The 25,955-nt window shown below is 39.1% G+C and overlaps 1 protein-coding gene across 1 annotated transcript in view; it reads right to left on the reverse strand.

The window, feature by feature from the left end:
* The window catches only part of LOC135211527 (ribosome biogenesis protein bop1-A-like), a 121,492-nt gene that overhangs the window by 64,973 nt on the left and 30,564 nt on the right, over nt 1–25,955 (reverse strand). Inside the window, 7 exon segments of the mRNA XM_064244830.1 lie at nt 4,804–4,960; nt 18,110–18,184; nt 18,344–18,459; nt 22,624–23,160; nt 23,163–23,192; nt 23,303–23,532; nt 23,589–23,665. Coding sequence (XP_064100900.1) covers nt 4,804–4,960; nt 18,110–18,184; nt 18,344–18,459; nt 22,624–23,160; nt 23,163–23,192; nt 23,303–23,532; nt 23,589–23,665 — 1,222 coding nt within the window.

The following is a 25,955-nucleotide window of genomic DNA, read 5'->3' on the forward strand; positions in this document are numbered from 1 at the left end:
TGGCAGTAGTGTGTGCCATCAAACGCTTGTAATACGAGCTGGAGTTATGCTGAAGCGAGTGCTTCTGCTGGTGGAGAGGAGCGTTCACAATCACCGGAGGAGGAGGAGGAGGAAAAAAAAAAAAAGTCTGCAAAATGCACTGCTGAAGCGAGTACTATCCCGGAGTAATTACTTGGCCAACGAAAACATTGTCTTCCATAAGCACCATCCTCTCCTAGTACTTTTTGCCCTTACACTTTAATTCTCTGTAAGGTAAAATGCCAGGGTTAAATTAATATAACTGGAATGACAAACATTCATGAATTACTTTTAAAACATTGTACGACGATATCTAGTTCCATGTTGGCCGAGTGCATTCCAACATGGAATCAAAGGAATTTACTTCTGATGATAAAAATTCATTTCTCGGCACAAATGGTTCTTTTTTCTTTTGTTTCGGAAATTCCCACAAAAAACTGTAGGTCCCATTGCTAGGTAACCAATTGGTTCCTAGTCACGTAAAAATATCTAATCCTTTCGGGCCAGGCCCTAGGAGAGCTGTAATCAGCTCACGTGGTCTGGTAAAACTAAGATATACTTAACTTAACTTATGACGACATCTAGAGAATCGCCTACCCTCTGTAAACATCACTAATGTAAAAATTGTTGGCCTAAGTGAATGGCATAAGATACAGAATTACATTTTTTTTTTTAGGACAAAACTAAACAGGCAGCTCAAAAAAAGCCTATGAATGACAATCATTCACAAATTGCTTTTAAGGCAATTGTTTAACAATGTCTAGTGTATCGTCTATGCATTGTAAACAACACTGATGTAAAATCTTGGCTAATGTAAGATACAAGTTTTACTCTCCAAGGCAAAACAAAATCGGCAACTCGCAAGAAGCCTACGCATAAAAGCTGGCAAAAGTTGTCTAGCCTTTATTCTAAAGACAGACAAAACATTCAAATTCTATTACTGAAACATTCAAAAATCACTTTGAGGTAATCAACAGTTTTGTATTATTCTCTAAAAACACACTTCACGAATTAAATAATAAGGCAAAACTATATACCCAGGGTTTACAAGTAATGAACCCCAGTAAACAGAAAAACAATACAGATGAAACAGTAAACAGAAAAACAATACAGAGTTTATCTTAACCCTTTAACACCGATTGGACGTATTAAACGTCTACATAAATTGTCTGTCGGGTTTGGTGCCGATTGGACGTATTTTACGTCAATAAAAAGCTTTTTTAAAAATTCGCGGAAAAATACTTATAGGCCTACCAGGCGAAAACTTTTGAATCACTCGCCTTGAGGGGTGCTGGGAGCTCACGGATCAAGGTGTTGTTTTGTTTACAATCGTTACCCAGGCACGCAAGCGCGAATTTCTTTCTTATCGCACTAAAAAGTATCAGTGACACATCTCAGAAATTATTTTGTCACTTTGACATAATTTTTGCAGCATTTTAAATTAGCTGTTACATGGAGTATTACATATGAAAATGTGCGCAATTTCATGTAGAATACAACAAAAAAATACTCATGATTGTAGCTTTTATAAGTTTTGAAATATTTTCATATAAATAACAATAAGTGCCAAAATTTCAACCTTCGGTCAACTTTGACTCTACCGAAATGGTCGAAAAACGCAATTGTAAGCTAAAACTCTTATATTCTAGTAATATTCAATCAATTACCTTCATTTTGCAACAAATTGGAAGTCTCTAGCACAATATTTTGATTTATGGTGAATTTATGAAAAAAACTTTTTCCTTACGTCCCCGCAGTAACTTCCGAAAAAATCATAAATTTTTCCGTCTGATTGTCGTAATGTTTGCACCATTTTAAATTAGCCGTTACATAAAGTTTTATATATGGAAATGTGCGCAATTTTATGCACAATACAACTAAAAACAACCCATGGTTGTAGCTTTTATCAGTTTTGAAATATTTTCATATAAATAACAATAAGTACCAAAATTTCAACCTTCGGTCAACTTTGACTCTACTGAAATGGTCGAAAAACGCAATTGAAGCTAAAACTCTTATATTCTAGTAATATTCAATCATTTACCTTCATTTTGCAACAAATTGGAAGTCTTTAGCACAATATTTCGATTTATGGTGAATTTAAAAAAAAAAACATTTTCCTTACGTCCACGCGGTAACTCTTCCGTAAAAAATCATACATTTTTTTGTCCGATTGTGGTAATGTTTGCACCATTTTAAATTAGCCGTTACATAAAGTTTTATGTAAGAAAATGTACGCAATTTCATGTACAATACAACAAAAAATAATTGAAGGTTGTAGCTTTTTTTATTTTTGAAATATTTGCATATAAATCACGATAAATAGAAAAAAAACCACGTTCAGTCAACTTTGACTCTACCAAAATGGTAAAAAAACGCAATTGTAAGCTAAAACTATTACAGTCTAGTAATATTCAGTCATTTATCTTCATTTTGAAACAAATTCGAAGTCTCTAGCACAATATTTAGATTTTATGGTGAATTTAAAAAAAAAACCTTTCTCTCCGCGTGCGGATTCTCCGCCGCAAATCTCCGAAATGTGTACGTCGCATTCTCGTAATACTTGCTCCATTTCATATTAGGCGTTTCATAGAGTTTTATATATGAAAATGTGCGCAATTTCATGCAGAATACAACAAAAAATAATTGAAGGTTGAAGGTTGTAGCTTTTCTCATTTTTGAAATATTTGCATATAAAAAAAATATATAAAAAAATTCGACGTTCGGTCAACTTTAATTCGTCCAAAATGGTCGAAAACTGCAATTGTAAGCTAAAACTCTTACAGTATAGTAATATTCAATCATTTATCTTCATTTTGAAACAAATTGGAAGTCTCTAGAACAATATTTAGATTTAAGGTGAATTTTTTGAAAAAAAAAAAAAAAAAAAATTTTACGTCCGCGCATTACGAATTCATGCATCATTTTGTGATATTCTCTCTGTTGTTTTGATCGTTTTACAATGTGTTATATACTAAAATGATCGCAATTTAGTGTACAATACAACAAAAAAATTAACTCATTATCTTTAACCCTTTTGCTCACAGCGCGATTTGAATACAATTATATATATGAAATTTTGTTTTTCCTCTATCATATATCACATTATTTATATATGATAATATTTTTTTCATTTCTGATGGTTGCATACTAAACTTCAGGGAATGACAAAAAAAGGAGCCAAAATTGAACTCTTAATCTTGAAAATTAAGCTCTCTGTGATTTTTTGAAAAAAATATTTTCCCGCTTCGGCGCTCACTCTGAGACCCCCTCGGCATACGGGAGACAATTTTTATTATACCCCTTCGACGTTAAAGGGTTAAAGGAATGATGTATCGCACGGTAATTACTTTTGGGGCCAAACTATTATCATCAACTCACAAGCGTAAACAAAGACTAGTTGATGAGTTAACTCAATGATAACAACAAAAGTAAAAAACTCATCCAGAGATTCCACTGAAGGTTACTAAATATGTGTTCACGCAGGAATGCACACCACTGAAATCCACTTAAGTAACCAGAAAATAATGAACAAGCTGTCCCCTTCACTGATGTTTACCAGATGACAGCAGGATCAAAACTGAGCTTGCTGCTTACAGTCGTTCCTATTCTCTCGCTAGTGGGCGGGACTGGTCACCTACAGAATAGTGTGAAGTGCTCTCCATGAAATTTTGAATTCAAGCTGCCATATAAGTGGAACTTATAGCTATGTAATTACTGGGTAAGTTATACACATAATTACAAGCAGTATGTAATACATGTAGGATTACCTCATATTCAATTGTCATACTGTCAACACTATGAATGAAGGCAGCAAAATGTAACATATTTAAGAGCATAATGACATCAATGTTTCTTACATGCAGTGCCACATGAATTTATGTATATATTTAGAGGAAAACAAGCTCTTTTAATGCAGTGCTACAAGCCTGAACCACAAGCTTCAACTCCTAGAGGCAGACAAAGATAATTCTAATAACATGATAGATCGTGAAGCAGAACACGTAAATACTAGTGTGAGCCCTTAGAATAAATCTGGAATTGTATCTTATTTTAGAGCCAGGTCCCTCAAAATAATATTCTATTTCTCAAAAGAGGTTGAATTTTTATCTGTTGAGACTATCTCTCATTCATAGTATTGCCCAAAAGATATAGACTTTGATGTTAATGGCTACTAAAACTTGTGTTCTTATGCATTCAGGGATTGAATCATTTGTTTCATTCTTCCATAGCCTTCAGTCAAACTAGTGTGACTTATTTGAAGACATAATATTACTTTCAGTATGGCTTAATTTTTGCAAAGAAAAAACAATCCAACAATTGACTTTATGTTTTGTTACTGTCATATTCATTACTCCACAATGCCTGCCATTCACTAAATGTGACATGATAGTCTCAAAAATAGTTCACTAAGTTCACTATGACCTGCAGTTGCTCTGAGCCTTAAGAGAGACCTGGAAAAGATTATCTAAGAGGTGTAGTCAGTGTGTTAGGCCATACTTTAGCAATACCAAGTTTTATTGATTCACCAACCTTACAACATCAAAAAATTCCATAATTCACTGAGTAAGGGCACTACTATACTTATTTATTTTAATCCTAACTTATTGTAATGCTGCTAGTAGCAAAAGGTTTCCTTTCCTTTACATGTAAAACAATATTCCATAAACTGGTACCTTAATAATGTGGTCTGTACTTTAGTTAAGATGACTTACAATCATTGTAAAACCTTTGTAAACCTATTCAAGTTCCATTAAATAAATCGAGAAAAAGAAAGTAACTTACTTTTAACAGTGTGATCATCTGAGCCAGATGCTAAGTACTTGCCAAGAGGATGGACAGCAATGGTTCTTATGATAGATTTATGACCAGTAAACACAATAGCTTCTTGAGTGGGGAATGGCCGAAGATCTTGAGGTTTTGGTAATAATGGTATGAGATCCTGCAAAGGAATACATATGACTGAAATGCAGATTTAAGAAATTCTACATATATACAAAAAAGCCACACAATTTTACCTCTAAACTACCATCTCTTTTACAATCTCCTTGATCACATATCTTAGATGTGCCTAATATTTCGTGTCCTGAAATCCTAGATTCAACTGTATTGTTTCTGTTAGGCAGAAGGCAGTAGTCTAATGCACAAGGCCCAGTCAAATCTTCAAGTAAGATTGAAATCACAGGAGTAAATAATTAATGTAGATATTCATAATGCATTTAACAGAGAACCATTTTGCTTAACCAGGGATCGCCCCATGAAAAACTGAGGACAGTGTTTGTTACCACCAACATGCTGCCCACATAACTGTAATTGCTGGATTTTGTTTACACCTCCTGTGAAGAAAACTCACATAACATTAGCCTGCTCAAACAGCTACATCGACATGGAGTGCTAATCATCAGTACTTGTCTCCTTGAGGACATTACACAACTGACTATCTTGAATGGAAACTCTTGCCTTCTGGTAATAAGAAACTTTTGTTCTTTTAACTCTTCCACTCCATCTACCCTGCATATTTAAGGCCTCCCTCTCTTCCTTCCCCATACACTTCCATATCAAATCATACAATACATCTGAACCTTGTAATTCTTACACCATAATATTATGCAAACAATTGATCCCATTTATGCAAACCTTTTTTCAGTCCTTGGAATTTAATAACCACAATTCACTCCATAAAAGTGTTGCTCAACAATTACTTCATGCATTTAAATTCTGGCTTTAATACACTACAGTTCTTTTCCAATTCTTTACAAACCAAACTGCTTTTATGTAAAGGTGGGAGATCAGATTTGCATAAAACAATTCCAAGGGAAAGTTATTCATCAGCCTACTGACTGACAGGGACAAGTAAGGTGTAACCACTGTTGGTTCAGTAGTGAAGGAAGTAGCTTAGCTAAGTAATGCAGAATGAAAGGAAGTCAATCAATCAAAAAGCCAGAAAATCCCCTAACTCTAGTACAGTGTGAGCAAGTAGAAACCAGAGCAGCTGCCTTCCAGGCCTTCTTCCTTTCCAATGCTTCTGCCAATGCAGAGATGGGGAAGACAAGGAGAACGATGAGGCTGATGGAACAGCAAAAATGGTGTCAGCACACTACAACTTGGTCAAAAAGCAACTACTAAAGCAGTAGGGTCCACCTAGACCAATACAGAAGATCTTTAGACTGAAGCAAAATTCACAAAAAGGCATGAATGGAGAAGTCTTCCAGAATGCCCAAGAAAAATACACTCGTTAACAATTCCTTCAAACGCACGAAAATTATCAGGCATCATCTTACAACAGTTGTAATGGTAATTAAGAACAAACAAGTCAAAAGTCATCAACAATTTCTATTAAAAATACCAACGTAAATTTCAACAACAGTTATAGTAAAGAGGAGTGCATATCATCTGTTCCGCAAAGCAGCCAAAGAAAAACTGATGATTTACCGTATATACTCGCATATTATGCGGCTTTTGAAACCTAATTTTGAAGCTAATTTTAAAGGGGTCGCATCATACACGTGGTATAAAATTAGCGTACCGTCTATGCTTTCCCAAATCGGCAGATTGCAATAGTTACTACCGGAGGAAAACAGTAGATCTTTTAAAAAGTTACGCTTTACTTGTACTTCACTATATCCAATAATATTGTATGCATTCTCTTATTACTATTGTATTTTAAAATACAAAAGAGCGATCGTGCGCCATTTGCATTATTTTGGTTTATACAGCATGTTTAACTGTTCTAGACTAACCATCTATAATTTCCAAATCAGTTGATTAAGGCACAATACCGAAGGAATTTTTACTTTTTGTTTTACTCTGTAAAAGAAACATTTGTTACTTGAACTATTATTTTTATTTTAGGATACGCAATTAAGTGAAAATTTATTTTTATTTTAGGATGTGCAGTTAAGTGAAAATTTATTAAAGTAAAAAAAAAATGCATAAAATTAATAAACTAAAATCCTCCAAAGTCGCTCTCCGTGTCCGTATCATCAAATACTGCTCAGAATTCTTCGCCATCAAGGCAGTCATATTTATCATCTTCCAGATCTTTGATCATTTCATCTTTATATGGAAGGTATAGTCTTGTCACCGTAGCGAGCTCTCTGGCGTGGCTTTTAAAGATCTGCCCTTATGCTAATTTTACAAAAACAACAACTGCCCATGTTTGACAGACCTTTGAATGTCCTTGAGACAAACCCCGAGGCTATAATTATAAGATTATAAGGGGTTTTCATTCCCATGTACTTTAATCTCCTTCCTATTCGGCTCTCTCTCTCTCTCTCTCTCTCTCTCTCTCTCTCTCTCGCTCTCTCAGCTGTCCGAGCGAGAGCTTTTTTTATGGATAACATAAGGCCCGCATTTCGCATTTTCCATACCTAATTACTTTGTATACGATTGCCCTTTCTCGGCTGTGAAGTTGATGTCTATCCATGGCTGTGAGATGACCAGGAATAACTTGTAAGTCGGTGTCAAAGTCAATCCACACTTCAGTCACGCCAAAACTTTGCCATATCGCATTCAAGCAATATTCAGTCATTGTTTCCTATCTATTATTTTGTCAGAGAGAGAGAGAGAGAGAGAGAGAGAGAGAGAGAGAGAGAGAGAATCTGTTTGTATACAATTTTTCATTTTCTCACTCGTCAAACTTACTCTGGTTATGCTTTATTTCATATTTCCTTGCTCACCAATTTATTCTATACCTACAATATTAGAAATCAAGATATGCGTAGAAGGGAGAACTGCCTCCAGACTGTACAGTCAGTATGGATTTAAACGCACGTGGAACTGCTTGAAATATTCGCAAAAGCACCAAAATGAGATGCCATGGTGATAGAAAATCTGACTCCGTTTCTTGTTATTGCATAAAAATGATATTGTCATGTTACAATAAAGTTTTATACATACTTACCTGACAGATATATACTTAGCTATAGACTCCGTCGTCCCCGACAGAATTTCAAATTTCGCGGCACACGCTACCGGTAGGTCAGGTGATCTACCGCCCTGCCCTGGGTGGCAGGACTAGGAACCATTCCCGTTTTCTAATCAGAATTCTTCTCTTCCACCTGTCTCCTGCGGGGAGGCTGGGTGGGCCATTAATCGTATATATCTGTCAGGTAAGTATGTATAAAACTTTTTATAACCATGACAATATCATTTTATACATTCAACTTCCCTGCCAGATATATACTTAGCTGATTAGCCACCCATTGGTGGTGGGGGTAAGAGACAGCTAACTACTGAAATAGACAGGTAAACAACATATGTTGTAGGTATTAATAAACCTTGGTTCCTACCTTATTAGGCTGAAGACTTCGCGGCTACTGCCTTGGAGTCTGCTTAGCCTCAAGAGCCTCAGCGAGATATTGATCTATGGCTAAGAGTTCCTTGTGGGTCTGCCAATGGGGTCTTATCCACTTACTCGGCAGAGCCTAAAGGCCTTTGTCATTGGGTGCTATTCCACTAACATGACAATACACCTTGTTCAAGGAGCACAACACCGATCCCGATCACCTGATCCTAACATTCATGTTAGTTCTAAGATTGCAAGGAGTTATCCCCGAACTCCTTACAAACAACCAAAAACTCGAAACATAATTACACGTTCATTTATACAAAATATATAACAAAAAAATTTTGTACCCCCCTACTAGCCATACATACCCTTGATCCCCTACCAGCAATGACACTATGCGCCCGTGCGACATCCGTGAGCTTGCTAATAGAAAACCAAGCACATATCTGACAAGAGGGTTTATGTACGATAAAATTAAAATATTTAAGGATCAGTCTTTGCTCCAAGACCCAGAACTGTATCTGCTGATACAAATGGACCTAGAGAGAAGCACTTCTCATAAGTCACTTTCACATCCTTCAGGTAATGAGACGCAAACACTGAATTGCACCTCCAATAAGTATTCTCAATGATATTTCTAAGAGACATATTCTTTTGGAACGCCAAGGACGTTGCTACTGCTCTCACCTCATGGGCCTTAACCTTTAGAAGACCGAAGGATTCCTCCGAGCAGTTCTTGTGTGCGTCAGTAATTACGCTTCTCACAAAGAAGGCCAAGGCGTTTTGGACATGAGTCTTTTGGGGTTCTTCACAGCACACCAAGACCTTGTTGACAGCCTCCCATCTGTTTCTTTTTCTCTAATAAAATTTAGAGCTCTCACTGGACAGAGAGACCTCTCTGTCTCTCTGCCTACGAGGCTAGATAGACCTTTTACCTCAAAGCTTCTGGGCCAAGGTTTTGATGGGTTTTCGTTCTTCGCAGAAACAATGTCTGGAACGAGCAGATAGCAGCATCTCCTTTGAATCCCACTGTGGAGTCCAGAGCGTGCAATTCGCTCGTCCTCTTGGCTGTAGAGAGGGGGACAACAGGAATAAGCATTTCCTAGTGACGTCGCGGAAGGAAGCCAGATGTAAAGGCTCGAATTTATCCGAGGAAAGGAATTTCAGGACCACGTCCAGATTCCAACTAGGTGTTCTAGGAGTTGCTGCTTTTGAAGTTTCAAATGATCTAACCAAATCATATAGATCTTTGTTATCTGCAATTTCTAGCCCTCGATTCCTGAATACTGAAGACAGCATGCTTCTGTATCCCTTGATTGTTGACACAGATAGGTGCGATTCCTCTCTCAGAAAGAGGAGGAAATCGGCAATGTTAATTATAGAGGTACTGGAGGAGGACAGCTTCTGACTCTTACACCACCTCCTAAAGACTTCCCACTTCGATTGGTATACTCTTCTCGTCGAAGATCTGCGGGCTCGAGCGATAGCGCCTGCAGCCTTGCGAGAAAAGCCCCTCGCTCTGACAAGTCTTTCAATAGTCGAAAGGCAGTCAGAGCGAGACCGGGGAGGTTGTGATGAAACCTCTCGAAGTGGGGTTGTCTGAGTAGATCTGGTCTGCTTGGAAGAGATCTGGGGAAGTCCACCATCCACTCCAGTACCTCCGTGAACCATTCTTGGGCTGGCCAAAATGGGGCTATTAGGGTCAACTTCGTGCTCTTTGAAGCTACGAACTTCCTGAGCACTTCCCCCAGGATCTTGAACGGGGGAAAGGCGTAGGCGTCTAAACCCGACCAATCCAGGAGAAACGCATCTATTGCAAAGGCTCTCGGATCTTCCACTAGTGAGCAAAAGATCTCTACTCTTTTGGAGAGGAACGTCGCAAACAGGTCTATGTGAGGCCTCCCCCACAGGGACCAAAGACTTCGACACACTTCTGCGTGTAGAGTCCATTCTGTGGGAAGGACCTGATTCCTCCTGCTTAGTCTGTCCGCTCTCACATTCTTTATCCCTTGCACAAATCTTGTGAGGAGAGTTATGCCTCTTTCCTCTGTCCAGGTTAACAGGTCTTTTGTTAACTGATAGAGGGAGAAAGAGTGCGTGCCTCCTTGCTTGCGTATGCAAGCCAGAGCCGTGGTGTTGTCCGAGTTTATCTGTATCACCCCGCCTCTGACTATCTCCTCGAAGAACCTTAAGGCTAGGTGTATGGCCACTAGTTCCTTGCAATTGATGTGCCAGGACACCTGTTCCTTTGTCCAGGTGCCTGACACCTCCCTTGCTCCTAGCGTCGCTCCCCATCCCGACTCCGAAGCGTCGGAAAATAACACTTGGTCTGGGTTCTGCAGGGCCAGCGACACGCCTTCGTTCTTCTGAAGAGGAAGGATCCACCACTTCAAGTGATCTTTTATCTCTTGTGGAAGCAAGGGAGGTGTCTGAGAGTTGTTCCGTCTTCCAACTCCACACCCCTTTCAGGAAAAACTGAAGAGGGCGAAGGTGAAGCCTCCCCAGAGAGAAGAACTTTTCTAGCGAGGACAGAGTCCCTAAAAGGCTCAGATAATCCCTCGCTGAACTGCTCTTTCTCTCTAAGAAGTTCGAGATTCTCGACAAACCTCGAGTGATTCTCTCTCGCGAAGGAAATACTCGAAAACCCCGAGAATCCATCTGAATCCCCAGATAGACCAAGCTCTGGCTGGGGATCAGCTGCGACTTCTCGAGGTTCACGAGTAATCCCAGCGATTCTATCATGTTTCTTGTTATTGATAAGTCCTCCAAGCACTGAATCTCCGACTTGGCCCTGATCAGCCAGTCGTCTAAGTAGAGGGAGATGTTTATTCCTCTAGGTGAAGCCATCTTGCTACATTTGCCATCAGGTTGGTGAATACCTGTGGAGCTGTAGACAGGCCGAAACACAGAGCCCTGAATTGACTCCTATCATAAATCGAAGATATTTCTTTGACAAATGGTGAATGGGAACGTGGAAATACGCATCTTGCAAGTCCAGAGAGACCATCCAATCTCCTGGACGAAGAGCTGACATTACTGAGGCGGACGTTTCCATACGGAACTTCTTTTTCTGAACAAAGCAATTCAGAGCGCTTACGTCCAGTACTGGTCTCCACCCCCCCCCCCGATGCCTTTGGTACTAGAAAAAGGCGATTGTAAAATCCCGGGGAGTGTGGATCCTGCACAAGTTCGATGGCCTCCTTTTCCCACATTTGTTCCACCATTTGAAGGAGAGTCTTTCTCATTACAGGGTCTCTGTACCTCGCTGACAGTTCCCGAGGCGTAGATGTTAGGGGAGGACTGTCCTCGAAGGGGATTACGTATCCCTTCTTTAGGACCGAGACTGACCAAGGGTCGGCTCCCCTTTTTGCCCAGACTCCTGCAAAGTTCAGGAGTCTGGCGCCCACTGGTGCTTGAAGGAACAACAAGTCATTTTGTCTTCTTGAAAGGTCTGAAGGAAGACCTTCCTCTCTTGTCAGAGCTCTTCTTTCTGGCAGGGGGACGAGCCGCTGCACCTCCACGAAAGGGCTGCTGAGGAGGACGAGAGTCCTTTTTATTCGTCGACACTACAGGACGGCCCTTCTTGGACGTTTGTACAAGTAGGTCTTGTGTCGCCTTCTCAGTTAGCGAGCGAGATATATCCTTCACTAACTGAGAAGGAAACAGATGATCTGACAGAGGTGCGAACAATAAAGCTGTCCTCTGGCTCAGAGAAACCCCTTTTGATAACAGGGATCCATATACTGATCTCTTCTTCAGAAGACCAGCACCAAATAGGGAAGCAACTTCTCCCGACCCGTCTTGTACTGCTTGTCCATGCAAGACAGGACGCTATGGAGAATCTCTGGGTTCTTAAGAAACTCCGGGTCTTTAGATTTATTAGCCAGAACTCCGAGTGACCAATCCAGAAAATTGAACACCTCTAAAGTGACAAAAGTCCCTTTAGAAAGTGGTTCAACTCCGAAATGCTCCACGTAGATCTGACCGATCCTAAAGAGTGACGTCTGGAGGCATCCACTAAATTGGCAAAGTCCGCATCTGCCGAAGCAGGAAGAGAAAGACCCATAGTCTCTCCTGTCCCATACCAAATACCTCTCTTTCCATGGAGTTTGGAAGGAGGCATGCAGAATACAGTCTTTCCCAACTCTTTCTTCTTGCCCATCCAAGAATCTAAAGATTGGAGGGCCTTCTTCATGGAAATCGCAGGCTTCATTTTCAGAAAGGCCGAAGATTTCACCGTAGTCGAGCTCGAAAAGAGAGAACGAGGAGAAGGAGGAGCCGCCGGACTAAGAGAGTCTCCAAACTCTTGTAGTAACAAGGAGGCTAAGATCTTATAATTCGAGAGTCCCTCATTTGCCGGAAGCTCGTCATCAGACAAATCGTCCAAACCTCGATCAGACGAAGGAGAAAGCTCTCGTTTGGAGGAAGAGTCTTTCCAAGACCTCCTACGATCTGAAGGAGAGGAGCTCCTGTTTGGAGAAGAGTCATAAATTCCAGAAATGAGTCTCCGACTCCTGCCACCCTGGCTCTTGACGCTTTGCCGCCTGGCTCCTGGCTCTTGACTTTCCTGGCTCCTGGACTCCGATCTGCCTCCTGACTCCGGACTCCTGCCTCTGACTCCTGACTCCTGCCTCTTGACTCCTGCCTCTTGACCTCCTGCTCTTGCCTCCTGGCTCCTGCCTCTTGCTGGGTGACTCCCTCACTCCTGGCTCTTGGCTCCTGCCTCCTGGTGGGTGATTCTCCTCACTCCTGGCTCTTGGCTCCTGCCTCCTGGGTGACTCCTCACTCCTGGCCGGTGCCAGACGCCTGATCGGCTCATTCCGTAAGGTTGACTCCACGTTCTTACAGGGAGCCTCACCTCGAGTAGGAGCATCGATCCTGGCGGCAGATACCTCCATACGTCTGGAGGACCTTTTGATAGGAAGGGAAGAGTCTTTCCTTCTAGGAGGCTCCTTTGAAAGCACTCCTACAAAAGACGAAATCTGCTCCTGCATAGCAATCATAAACCTCTTAGTAACCTCCTCTTTATCCTCTTCGGGAGGAGGGGAAGGAGGGGAGGAGTCCATAGCCTCCACCTCCTGACTCCTTCTAACTCTGGTTGACAGAATGGCTCTTCTTGCCTTCTTAACTCCCGAAGGAGACTCCTCAGGGAAGTTTTCCGGGCTCGAGTCAATCGTCGGAGCCTTCCAACTCCTCTTCAGTGGTCGAGAGCGATCTGAATCCCTCCAATCACGTCTCGGAGACGAAGATCCCGACGAAGAAAAACACTCACGCAGGACGCTTTTACAATAGCGATCCCTGGCAGTCTGGGGTGTCACAGAAACTGCCGAAGGGACACCTGATCGGTGGGGATTCTCCACAACCTCCTTTCGGTTTTCGACATTCCTTCTCCTCTGGGCATGTGAGCTTGAAGAGGTCTAGACCTAGGAGCGTTGCGGAGCCGACCAGATGCCCCCTCCACTACACTGGGGACACTCATATCACTGTCCACTGAAAAATCACTAGCCTTACCTTGCAGGGCAGCCATTTTGTTTTCCATTAACTTGAAGGCCGCTTTTAGATCCGCAAGTTCTTTCGCTGAATCTACAGGTTCTGCAATAGGAGAAGGGGCTGCAATGGAAGGAGAAGTAGCAATACTTACCCTGGGGAAGATCCCAAGCTAGGAATTAGTTCATTAGATCTAGAACTACTTAAACTTCTAGAAGAAGCCTTCCTCACTCTTTCTCTTTCTAACTTTTTCAATAATTAGTTAGATTCTTCCATTCATTCTCACTCAAATTCTCACATTCCTTGCAAGTATTAGTGAAAGAACATTCATACTCCCTGCAACCCTTGCATACAGTGTGAGGGTCTACCGAAGCTTTCGGCAACCTCACCTTACAGCCTACATTCACACAACGTCTCACAACCATTCCAGCGTCAGACATTTTAAAGAAAAATCCAAAATCAAGTCCACAAAACAGTCCACAAAAGCGTATGCCAATCCAACAATCCAGATACGTCACCAAAAGTCGGTCAAGAAGATCAATTGCCGGTGAAAAAAGAAAAACCAATCGAGAGGAACCAACAACAATGTTGACGGTCCGGACGACAGAAGAATTCTGATTAGAAAACGGGAATGGTTCCTAGTCCTGCCACCCAGGGCAGGGCGGTAGATCACCTGACCTACCGGTAGCGTGTGCCGCGAAATTTGAAATTCTGTCGGGGACGACGGAGTCTATAGCTAAGTATATATCTGGCAGGGAAGTTGAATGTATAAAAAAACTTTATCAATTGTGAACCTACGTAATTTATTTAGAATTCTGCGTAACGGAAAAGATGATATTTGATATCTGTAATGGGAGAAATGGTTTTATCCCTGTTGTTGTTATAAATTTGGCAGATATACGATCAAACACGTGGGAGGACCAAAACAGCCTAGCCAGAGAGCTCAGCTCATTTTGTAAATACTATTGTTTGGCGTGCTAGGCTTACCCGATTCATTTGGGTGTGCGATGCAGCTGCTGCTACTGCTACTGCTACTCAAATAATCGCATTTTTTTTACTAATCCCAAGAGTTGACCATGGAAAATCCCAAGATTAACCAAAAATCCCAAGATAATAAAATAATTGACATATGCCAAGCCTTGGAGTCCTAAATATTTAGTCTGTCTGTCTATCAGGAAAAGATACTGATAAATTGAATTGACGGTATCTTTTCTGAGAGAGAGAGAGAGAGAGAGAGAGAGAGAGAGAGAGAGAGAGAGAGAGAGAGAGAGAGAGAGAGAGAGAGTATATTGCAGTGTGTTCATGCTTGTTAAAAATGTGCACAGTATGGGTAATTAATTCATATCTGGAAGAAAAAAGAATGAATTTTTTGCTGTCAGTCGCATGCACTAAATTTACAGAGAGCAGGGAACAAATCTTGACATTCCTCAAGAGATAGAGAGATGAACCAAGGCCATCTAGGATGAGCTCTCTCTCTCCCCTCTCAACTATACTGTAAGTGTTAACTTGAGTCTCTGAAACCAATAGGTATTAGCACACGCGCAACTGTATGTGTGTGTGACGCGCAACTGTATGTATGTGTGTGTGTGTGTGTGTGTGTGCATGGGCATACTGTTAAAAAATGTGCTGTACCTACAGGTAATAAATACCTACATCTTGGAAGATAAAACAAACAAACCAATTTTGTTGTTATTAGTCACCAGGGATATAAAGGGTGTGACCAGCAGACAGAAAGATTAACATTTTTACAGAGATTAAAGAGCTGAATTTTGTTTTGAAGCTATGTCAACCGCGTTAGTAAATAGGTATCATCTTCTAAAGAAATTTTTTTCTTTTCTTTTTGCGGAAGAATCTTCAAACCATTTTGCATTCAAAGTAATGAGAAGGAATCATTCTATTCTTCATGTAATCAGTAAAATACTTACACTAATGAAAACTAAAACTACGTATTGTATGCAAAACACACACATCATCGTTAGCTTCGCGTGTGTAAACGTTCATTCTAAGAAATTCACAGAATAGTATAACTAAACCTGATTGGTTGGTTGGTAGCCATGGAGATCTGTTATCCAATGACTGCCCTCTGCTTCTGTTCTATTTATAGACATATGCCGTGGATGGCACTAGTTTTGAACGTTACCATGTTCGTGATTTTCTGACTGCTGACGGCAAAAATTACTCAATAATTTTCTTTATATAATTATTTCTTCGTGAAAACAATAATATATGATCATTTTAACTTTAATGTATAGTGGTATGAAAAATACCAGTGTGTCGTAGCGATGCGTCATCAATATAGTGGTATGAAAATACCACATGGTGTTGTAGCGATACGTAATCACGAAGTACAAATCATTTTCCCTGACCATCCTCAAAATTTTACGACTCCTCAACTTCAAGATCGATATGGTGAAATATATTATATAGTCATACTTATTGTTAAAATTCACAAGTTGAACTGCAAAACATTATTCTATTTTGATTGTCATGTACATATATTTTTTGCGTTTTACGGAATGTTCGTTTTGAAAATAATAGCTATTAGTGAACATATGGTATTAATTGTCCCACTATTTTGTTATAGGTGATCTTAGTTATCTTACATTCATTTAACAGTATTATATTAATATTTTTTTAAATAAACTGTAATTAATAAATAACAATAATGAAAAACATAAAGGGAAAAAACATTTTTGCTGCAGTAGTGATGTTTGTTTCACTATGCATGCATCTGACCTCACATTTCCGATATCTGAAAAATTCCAAAAACCGAAACATCGGAATGTGTGTGTACTGCACATTTTTTAAAACATGCACACAATGTCTACACATTTACTGATACCCGTTGGTGAAAGACTCAAATTACAGTACTTATTCCTGAGAGAGAGAGAGAGGAGAGAGAGACGAGAGAGAGAGACTGGAGAGCTAGAAGAGAGCGAGATAGAGAGAGAGAGAGAGAGAGAATGATTTAGGACTCCAAGGCGTGTTATATTTACAATTATTTTATTATCTTGAGTTATTTTAATCTTGAGATTTTCTATTCAATTCTCGAGATTAGTAAGAAAATTACCGTAACTTGACTAGCAGCAGCACACATCTGAATGACTTGGCCATTAGCATGCTGAACCACCAACCTTATGAACTGACGCTCTCGGAAAAGGAACTCGCATGATACATGAGATACATGACAAAACCACTGTTTATTGGTGAAAATTTGGGGGTCGCATGATATGCGAGATCGCACGTTACTCGAGTATATACGGTAGTCAAGTGACAGAGGTGGTTCCCAAAACATCAGCTCTGGTTGAATGTAATCCACATAAAGGAACATAAAGGTTTGTATTCTTGAAGGAAAATATAATAATCATAACTATACATACAATAAATATAATCAGACTTCTCAAGGACTGATCGAAAGAGAGAAAAAAAAATTATAATGTAAAAAGAAATATGAATTAAACAAATGCACGGAACGAGAAACAAATTAAATCTACGACAGACATACCGGAGAGAGAGAGAGAGAGAGAGAGAGAGAGAGAGAGAGAGAGAGAGAGAGAGATATTTAAATTTTCAATCATTATCACAAAACAATACGTTAAAAATTCATGTATGAAATCCGACATCATAGTTTCAAACACACAAAGGACATGAATTACAAGTACCATCCTACTTACAACCAAGTTTGGTTCCGACCCACTGGTTGTAAGTCAGAATGGATGTAAGTCGAACCTTAGAAAGTGGCCAACATACTGAACCTTAGAAAGTGGCCAACATACTGGGTAGGGTATACTATCAAACCTTTGCTATATAAAAGTGCCTACTTAGTACTGTAATGTAATAAATACATATTTCAATCTTTTTTACCATAATGTACTTTCTACTAATACATTTTAATCATTTATGTAATAGTATATATTAAGTACAATCTTTTTACCATAATGTACTTCTACTAATACATTTTAATCATTTATGTAATAGTATATATTACGTACAATCAGGCATTGAGTTACAATGGGGTTAGGTTCTTGCATGCATGTCAGAAGCCGATTCTTACGTAAATTGGTGTTTTTTTTTTTGCAATTTCAGTCTTACAGTTCAGTTAATACCAATGATGCTGCAGATAGGGCAGGGTAACTCAAACTGATGCTGCCTAAGTGATGAGAGTTCTTATGCCTGAGTGATGAGAGTTCTCATGAGATGGCGCAGTGCCAAGTAACTCAATGGTCAACTGTCTGAAGTAAGGTTGTAAGTACGAGTGGTCGTATGTCGGATGGTAGTTGTATGTAATTATAAATAAGAAATTTTGGTACTTACAGTGGAGCTGGCTTGAATTCTCATGGTTCTACGGCGAGGAGCTAAATAAAGATTAAGACATCTATCCCATTGTTCCTGTGAAAGGGATAAAGCATTAAAAACTCTTTATTAGGAAGTCCATGTACTAACTATGAATTAAGAATTAAGATATACATATATACATCTGCAAATAACTGGTTATTCATTATTGATAAAAAATTAATTTTGTAATCCCATTTAACAAAAACTACTTACTTGAATGTATCGTTTGTAAGCAGGAACATGACGAAGACATGAAAATGTTCTTTCCTTTAGCAGCTTTGGATGGGTTGGGAGGTATTCTGGAGGTGGGTGGTAGGATTCACCATGGCCTGAAACACATCCATAAATAAAATTCCCAAATACTACAGTACAACACACCAGTTCCCTAAAACCCAATTCAAATTCACCTTACAGTCACTAGTTGAAAATGAAACACTTCAAAACAATTTCCACATTCAAACATGTCTTACTGAACCAGGCAGCAAGTACAGTACATTACTAGTACTGATCCCAAAGAAACCCCTTTCACTTTCCATAAAGACCAAATGGACTGTCACAGACACCAATAGACTGTCAGACGTCATCTATGATGCCTGAGAATGCTCCACCCCTTTGACCCTCAGAGCTACACCCCGCAACAGAACCAGAGCAGTTTAAAACTGTTGATTGGGTCTAGGTAAACACGCATGTAAAGTGGGGCTCAAATCTCATGCGACATGATTCTTTTTGTATCGTACAGATTCTCAGACTAAACGTGACGTTGCCAAGTAGTGTTAAACTTTTTTTTTTTTAATGTCATACATGTCGACAAGTTTGCGAATTCACAGCTAGCCCTATTTTTCTTATGGTTATATAAATATGATCCCTTTTATGCATTTGTATGATTCGTAATCTGTGTGATTTTAACTGATTTTTTTTTTACGTTGCTTAGTTCAAAGTGCGGTGTGATAAGGTTAGCTGGTGCCATCAATGAAAGCGCACTTAACATGCTCCTCGGACTGGTCAACATAACTAGTACGTCTGCAGCATTATGACAGTAGACCTAATAAGCTCAATAGTCATGATAACATTTTCAAAGTAGGAATATGAATTACAACCAGTTTTCTTTAAATGTTGAAGTTTATGCTGTGTTTAAGCTGCCTGTATGTTGCAAAATGTTTCATAGGCCTAAAGAAATAATCTATGCCTTCTGAGATGTAGCCTAATCTGTTACTAATGAATTTATTTGTAGAGATTACCTGTTCTTTGATGAATACGATAGAATATGAATTACAACCAGTTTTCTTTGAATGTTGAAGTTTTAGACTGCATTTAAGCTGGCTGTATATTGCAAAATGATTTATAGGCCTAAAAGATATTCTAAGTCTTCTGAAATGTAATCTGTTACTAATGTTTTTATTTGCAAAGATTACCTGTTCTTTAAGGAATAAAAGATGGTGCTGATTTTGATTATATGGAGAAGATGGCTATTAATCGAAATATCATAAGTATTAACTATCAAGACGTATGGAGCACTTGTTTTTCAACTGGTTTAAAATATTATTTTCTTAAAATTCCTTCTGCTCGCTTTTGGTGATAATTTATTCTTTCATAAGGTAACTTGAAGTGCAAGAATGTGTAGATAACCTCATTTGCTTTCTGGCCAAAAATTGTTAATGAAGAGATGCAACTGTTAGTGTCAAGTAAAGAAATCTAACACCTAGGCCTAGGAACAATATCTTAGCTTTGACAAATGAATACTTGCATATGCGAATATTTGCAAGTATGCCATCATTTTTGAAATATTTAAGAATTATAACAAATAATTATGTATGAAAATCATATTCTTCTAAAACATATAAAGTAAATGTTTTCAAGATAATTTCATCGTCGCTAGTCAGTGTAGACCTACTTACGTTACACTGGGTGGTTGTTGTTGCACCGACACTAATGATCCATCGCACACGCTCCCCTCACATGTTGATATCGGTGGGCACATTCTATTTTTGTATACACATTTTTACATTTTTTTCAGCACTGAGGTGTAAAAGCAGTCAAATAAGACTAGTTAAAATTTTATGCTTGCTTTTGAAACATTGTTAATGCTATGACAATTTTTTTCATTTTTTTTTATTTAACATTTGAACTGATGCTTGATGATAACTTCATTTTGGTCAAATACTTCAGCGATGTGTGAACGAAAGTTTTGAAAATGTTTCGAAAGAGATTTTTCTGAAATTTGCTACACGTGACATTTTCTTATAGTTTTGAAATATATATGACAGATTTCACTCTTGTGAAGCATATTATGACCTTATTGTATTCAATAATTGTGTTTCCCCATTGAAATAATAAATAGATATAGAGCATGTTAGGTTGCCAGTTAGTGAATTTTGAACGAAATCCTATGGAAACATGTCGCATGAGATTTGAGCATCACTGTACAAGAATGGTCCTTTGCTAGAAAGGACAATACAATATAGAGATTATGAAGGAAAGTGGTCATGCTGCCAGGGGTTTGACCGAGTCCACTAGTGATATTGTGAGAAACGATAATGGTACCAGTACCAGGAGACCAGCTACAGGCATGTCTTTGCATGGATGTAAGCATGAAATCTACAGACATGGCCCAAACAATTAAACCATAATTCAGTGTCATACATGACAAAATGGCAAGATTACATGATTTAAGAAAGAACCATAAAAATATACCATTCACCTATCACATCTTTCATGAGTAATGCATCCACTGATGTTTAGGTATAAGAGAAATTAATTATGAAAATGAGAATATATATACTGTATATAAAAATACTTAAGTTAAAAATGTATTTTTATAAGAAAATTTTATCTTTGGATACTGACCTACTGATAAAAATATCTATATCTTTGCACCAGCAGGTACCATTGGCATTCACAATAAAGATCCACTTGGCGTTACCCAGATGGACAGTCCACTTCACCAATTGTCCACCAGATGAGTCTCAAATGTTTTAGTTCTCATCAGAATTCTTATTGACCCAAAAAGTTGTGGAGAGGCTGCACAGGTTGTACTTTAACAGTTTGTAAATATCCAAATGAAAATTTCAATTAAAAGACGACTATAATTCCAACACTGAAAGAAGGGTGGTGGGTCAGTGCTAAGCAAGATTCCACTCAGCAAAGTAAACTAAAGGTTTCTTACATGAAACCAAATATATTTTTACCTGATCTGGAATCATTCCTGGAGTAGAAAAGCTACCAGGAGGTAGATCTCTCACAGGGAGTATAGCTCTCAAGTACGACAAGGTAAGAGCAGTCTGACGGAGAAAGCCGCCTCTGCAGAAGCTGTGTTTATTGAGATCCCTGGGTCTGGGTCTGAATACCACCAGGAAGGCAAATAAGTCAATGCAGCTGCTAGGATGGCAACTAGCTTAGATTTAATTGAGATGCACCCATGCACCCTAACAAAGCAGGAAACACAAAAGATTATTCAAGGCAAAGGAAAATGGGCTACCAACAGCAGGAGAGACAAATGATACAAATGTCAGTAAATTGGGAGGAGGAGTAAAAGGATAGAACAAATACATTAACCAATCAGATACAATAGAATGAATAATATTATCCCTGGAAATGGAACCAATAACCGAAGTCGACACCCTTCCTCTCAAAGTTGACAGCAAAAAGACCACACATTATGGAGGAATGCAGATTATACTCACCCAACATTAAATTTAGTCAAACCTTTACAGATTCTAGAATAAGACCAACATCCTGTTCTACCTCCAGAATACAGTATGCTTTTCCTGAACCAAAGGAGTGGGAAGAAGATGAAGCTGAGGTCATAGGCTCAGGTCTAGGGGGAAGAGGTGGTGACAAGTATAGGGAATGAAGGAGGGTAATTAGGAGACAAAAGAGCTGGTGATGACAAAGGAAGGGAAGTAAAATGTCTATACCCTGTTTATGATGTATTGCTTTCTCAATTGTTCAATTCTTTCCTCCTCAAATATATAAGGAATTTATTCATAATTTAATCTCACCACTCCCTACTCTTTTCAAACCTATAGTTGACATCACACTCTTGATTTCTACAAAAAGAAACCAATTGTGTGTGCCTATCTAACTACAATGAATACAATGCTTATATAATTTGTTAATGCCAAAATCATTCCTGCACCACCAGATGTGTTTGTTCCTACAGTCAGTCAAAGACATCCCAAGTAAAAAAAATTACAAAAAATTCATGTATTAAGGATACCTAGTCTGTTTTTGTATTACGATTAAAAAATATATATACTACAGTAACATGTGGTTTTCTAACCTCCAAACAATGTAAACTCGAGTCATCTTTTTCCCCAGACTAAAATATCAAGATCAAACCTTTAAATGTGAGAGTTGTTTCTTATCCTATGATTAATACTAATTTAATTCAAAACAGATTTCAAATGGTATACAAACTCCTAGACCTGCATCCCCATATGCTTTACTTTATAAAATGAGATAAAAAGACATATAAACAGGTTATCATTTCTCACCTGGTAACTTCCTTTTTGGTGCAGGCATGTGATTGTAGACACCTCTCATTTTCGTGCCTTCATCATGCCACAGGTCATAACTGAAGTCATCCTTTTTTTCTTTCTTCTCCTTATTATAAGTAATGAGTCCTCTCCTGATGAGTAATGCTCTTCGAGCTACATAAGCAGCTTCAGCTCTTGAAGGAATAAATGATCTTTTATGCTCAGGCCGCCCTGACAAAGGCATCTCCATGACTTCATGTGAGAATAAATCAAGAAATTTGGGATACATTTCAAAGTTCTTGTCAGGTACTCTACGACCCATAATACGTTTGACTATATCAAGATCTCCATCACTCAGTCGAACTTCTTGTCCTGTCAGTTTGTCAAACACAGTACGATTAAAATCTGGGTTTTCTAATTTGTTGAGGAATTTATCTAAAGCATCCCCTTGGTCTGGTTTAAGAATGGGTTTACCATCTAAATCATATCCAAGATGAGGATAGTCATCATACCAATTTATGGGTATGTTACCAATAGTATTTCGAAGGTCCTCTCATCAGATGAATCATATTCATATTCATCTGGTACTTCTGAAGACCTGCTGTACTAGCCTGACCATCTTTAGATACATCTGTTTCAACCCCACTGTCTTTATCAAGTGTATTTCTTTTTTCTTGTTGGGAGGGGGTCTCTTTGCTTTGGGGTTTCACTTTCTTTCTCTTTGCTTTCACTTTCTTCTCATCAGAGCTGTCAGAGTCTTCAGCGAGGCTATCGACACCATCATCCTCTTCTTCCTCTGATTCACTCTCATCTGATTCATCATCTTCATCTTCTTCAGAGTCCTGATTGCTGTCATTCATACTGGGTGCAATGCCATTAACCTTTGGTTTAGAATTCTGTTCAGTTTGTCCCTTCCTGATATCTTGTCTTCTGTGGATATTTCATTGTCATCATCCTCATCCTCATCTTCCCATACCAGTAACTCATCATCTTCCTCAATGTCTTCATACTCAGAGTCAGAAGAATCACCTTCATTATCTAATGTTGTTAAATAATCAACCTGCAAAAATATACAAAAAATTAATACAAAAATTCTATTATCTAGAAATATGAATCATAGTTTTACAATTACCTTCATTACTGATGGCACTGAAAGTGTGTCCATAATTGAATTTAATCTTTAAAATATCTTCAAAAGTTCAAAGCCTTGATAGTGGATAGTAGTTGGAAATGCAGCCAATATCAAATGACTGTCACTCAAGAGTCTACAAGTAGTTAGACAAAATGAGGCATCCTGCAAGTGTGTGTATGGAAAATAATTAATTAATTAATTAAAGAATAAATAAATGTAATGTCTCCTATTAACTTGTTAAAGCTACAAAATGTTATGCTGATCCATGGGTTCCATAACACAACACTTCAGCACAAAGCTTCTGCTAGGATGGTCCCTAATAATTATCAAAATACTGTAGAACAAAATTTATTCAAGTTCACAAATGAATGCAGTATTATACAGCCCATGGCTCATATCTCGATAACAGAACACTGTAAAAGGTGGGAAGTGGATCAACCTTAAAAACCTCAAACTGCCATTAATAAGAAATCCATGAAACATGATATTGTTAGTATACAATAAAGTTTTGTACATACTTACCTGGCAGATATATACTTAGCTTAGGTCTCTGACGTCACGACAGAAAATTCAAAACTCGCGGCACACGCTACAGGTAGGTCAGGTGATCTACCATTACCCGCCGCTGGGAGGCGGGTGTAAGAACCAGTCCCCCTTTCTTGTCAGGTTATTTTCTTCCACCTGTCTCCTGAGGGGAGGCTGGGCGGGCCATCAATCGTATATCTGCCAGGTAAGTATGTACAAAACTTTATTGTATACTAACAATATCATTTTTGTACATGAACTTCCCTGCCAGATATATACTTAGCTGATTGACACCCTTGGTGGAGGAAAGAGACACATACTTACTTAGAAAGTGGGACAACACATGTTAAAGGAATACATAATATAAACCTCTGGTTCTACCTGATTTAGGCAGAAGACTTGATAGTTACTGTCTATTAGTCTGCGTTGCCTAAAGAGTCTCAGCGAGGGCGTGGCGTGACCTATGGCTGAAGAACTCTTTGGGTCTACCAATGGGAACTGAGTCCACTTACTTGGCAGAATCCAAGCAGGATCTGGTCAATGGGATCAACCCGCTTACATGCCAGAGCCTATCACTACCATTGCAAGGAGCCTGCAAGCACAACCGATCACCTAACCAAATACTAACATTAGTATACGAAAGAAGGAGCTGCCTCCTGCAACCTCCTTCGTACAACCAAAAAACTCAAACTTAAAACTAACAGGGAAAAAGGATTAAAAAGGATGTGTTTCAGCTCCCTGCCCCAGCACCTGAATCCGCCGATACGTAAGGGCCTAGCCCAAAACACTTATCATACGTAATCGATACGTCGCTTAGGTAGTGATTAGAGAAGACTGATTCACACCTCCAAAAAGTGGCCTTCATAAGGTTTTGTAATGACAAATTCTTCTGAAAGCCAAAGACGTCGCGATGGCCCGTACTTCGTGCGCCTTGACTTTCAGAAGGTTAAACTGTTGCTGATTGCAAGAAGTGTGTGCTTCTCTAATAATATTCCTGATAAAGAATGAGAGTGCATTTTTAGATAAGGGCCTACTGGGGTCCCTTACAGAGCACCAGAGATTGCTCTCATTAGCAGCAAGTCTTTTCTTCCTCTGAAGATAATATTTCAGGCTTCTCACCGGGCAAAGAGATCTCTCCTCTTCTGTCCCAACTAAGGAGGATAAGCTTTTGATTTCGAAGCTCCTGGGCCACGGCGAAGAAGGGTTTTCATTCTTGGCTAGGAAAGCCGGAAGAAGAGAGCAAACCGCGGAGCCTCCTTGGAAACCTACCTCACCTTCTAGAGCCTGCAAGCTCGCTGTCCCTCTTCGCTGACGCTAACGCACAGAGAAAAAGAGTCTTCATCGAAAGGTCTCTGAACGAAGCAGCATGGGGAGGTTCGAACCTTGAGGACCTCAGGAAGAGCAGCACGACATCAAGATTCCAGCTAGGCACTAAGGAGGAGGTTCTTTTAACCGTTTCAAACGATCTGATTAAATCATGGAGGTCCTTGTCCTCAGATATGTTTAATCCTCTATGACGAAAAACTGAGGAAAGCATGCTCCTGTATCCCTTTGATGGTGGAGACAACCAACCCGCATTTTTCCCTCAGGAAGATAAGGAAATCTGCAATCTGAGTCACAGAGGTACTGGAGGAGGAAACTTTATGAGTCCTGCACCAGCGTCGAAAAACTTCCCACTTCGACTGGTAGACTC

Source organism: Macrobrachium nipponense, chromosome 4 (genome assembly GCF_015104395.2).
Source record: "Macrobrachium nipponense isolate FS-2020 chromosome 4, ASM1510439v2, whole genome shotgun sequence".
NCBI lineage: Eukaryota > Metazoa > Arthropoda > Malacostraca > Decapoda > Palaemonidae > Macrobrachium > Macrobrachium nipponense.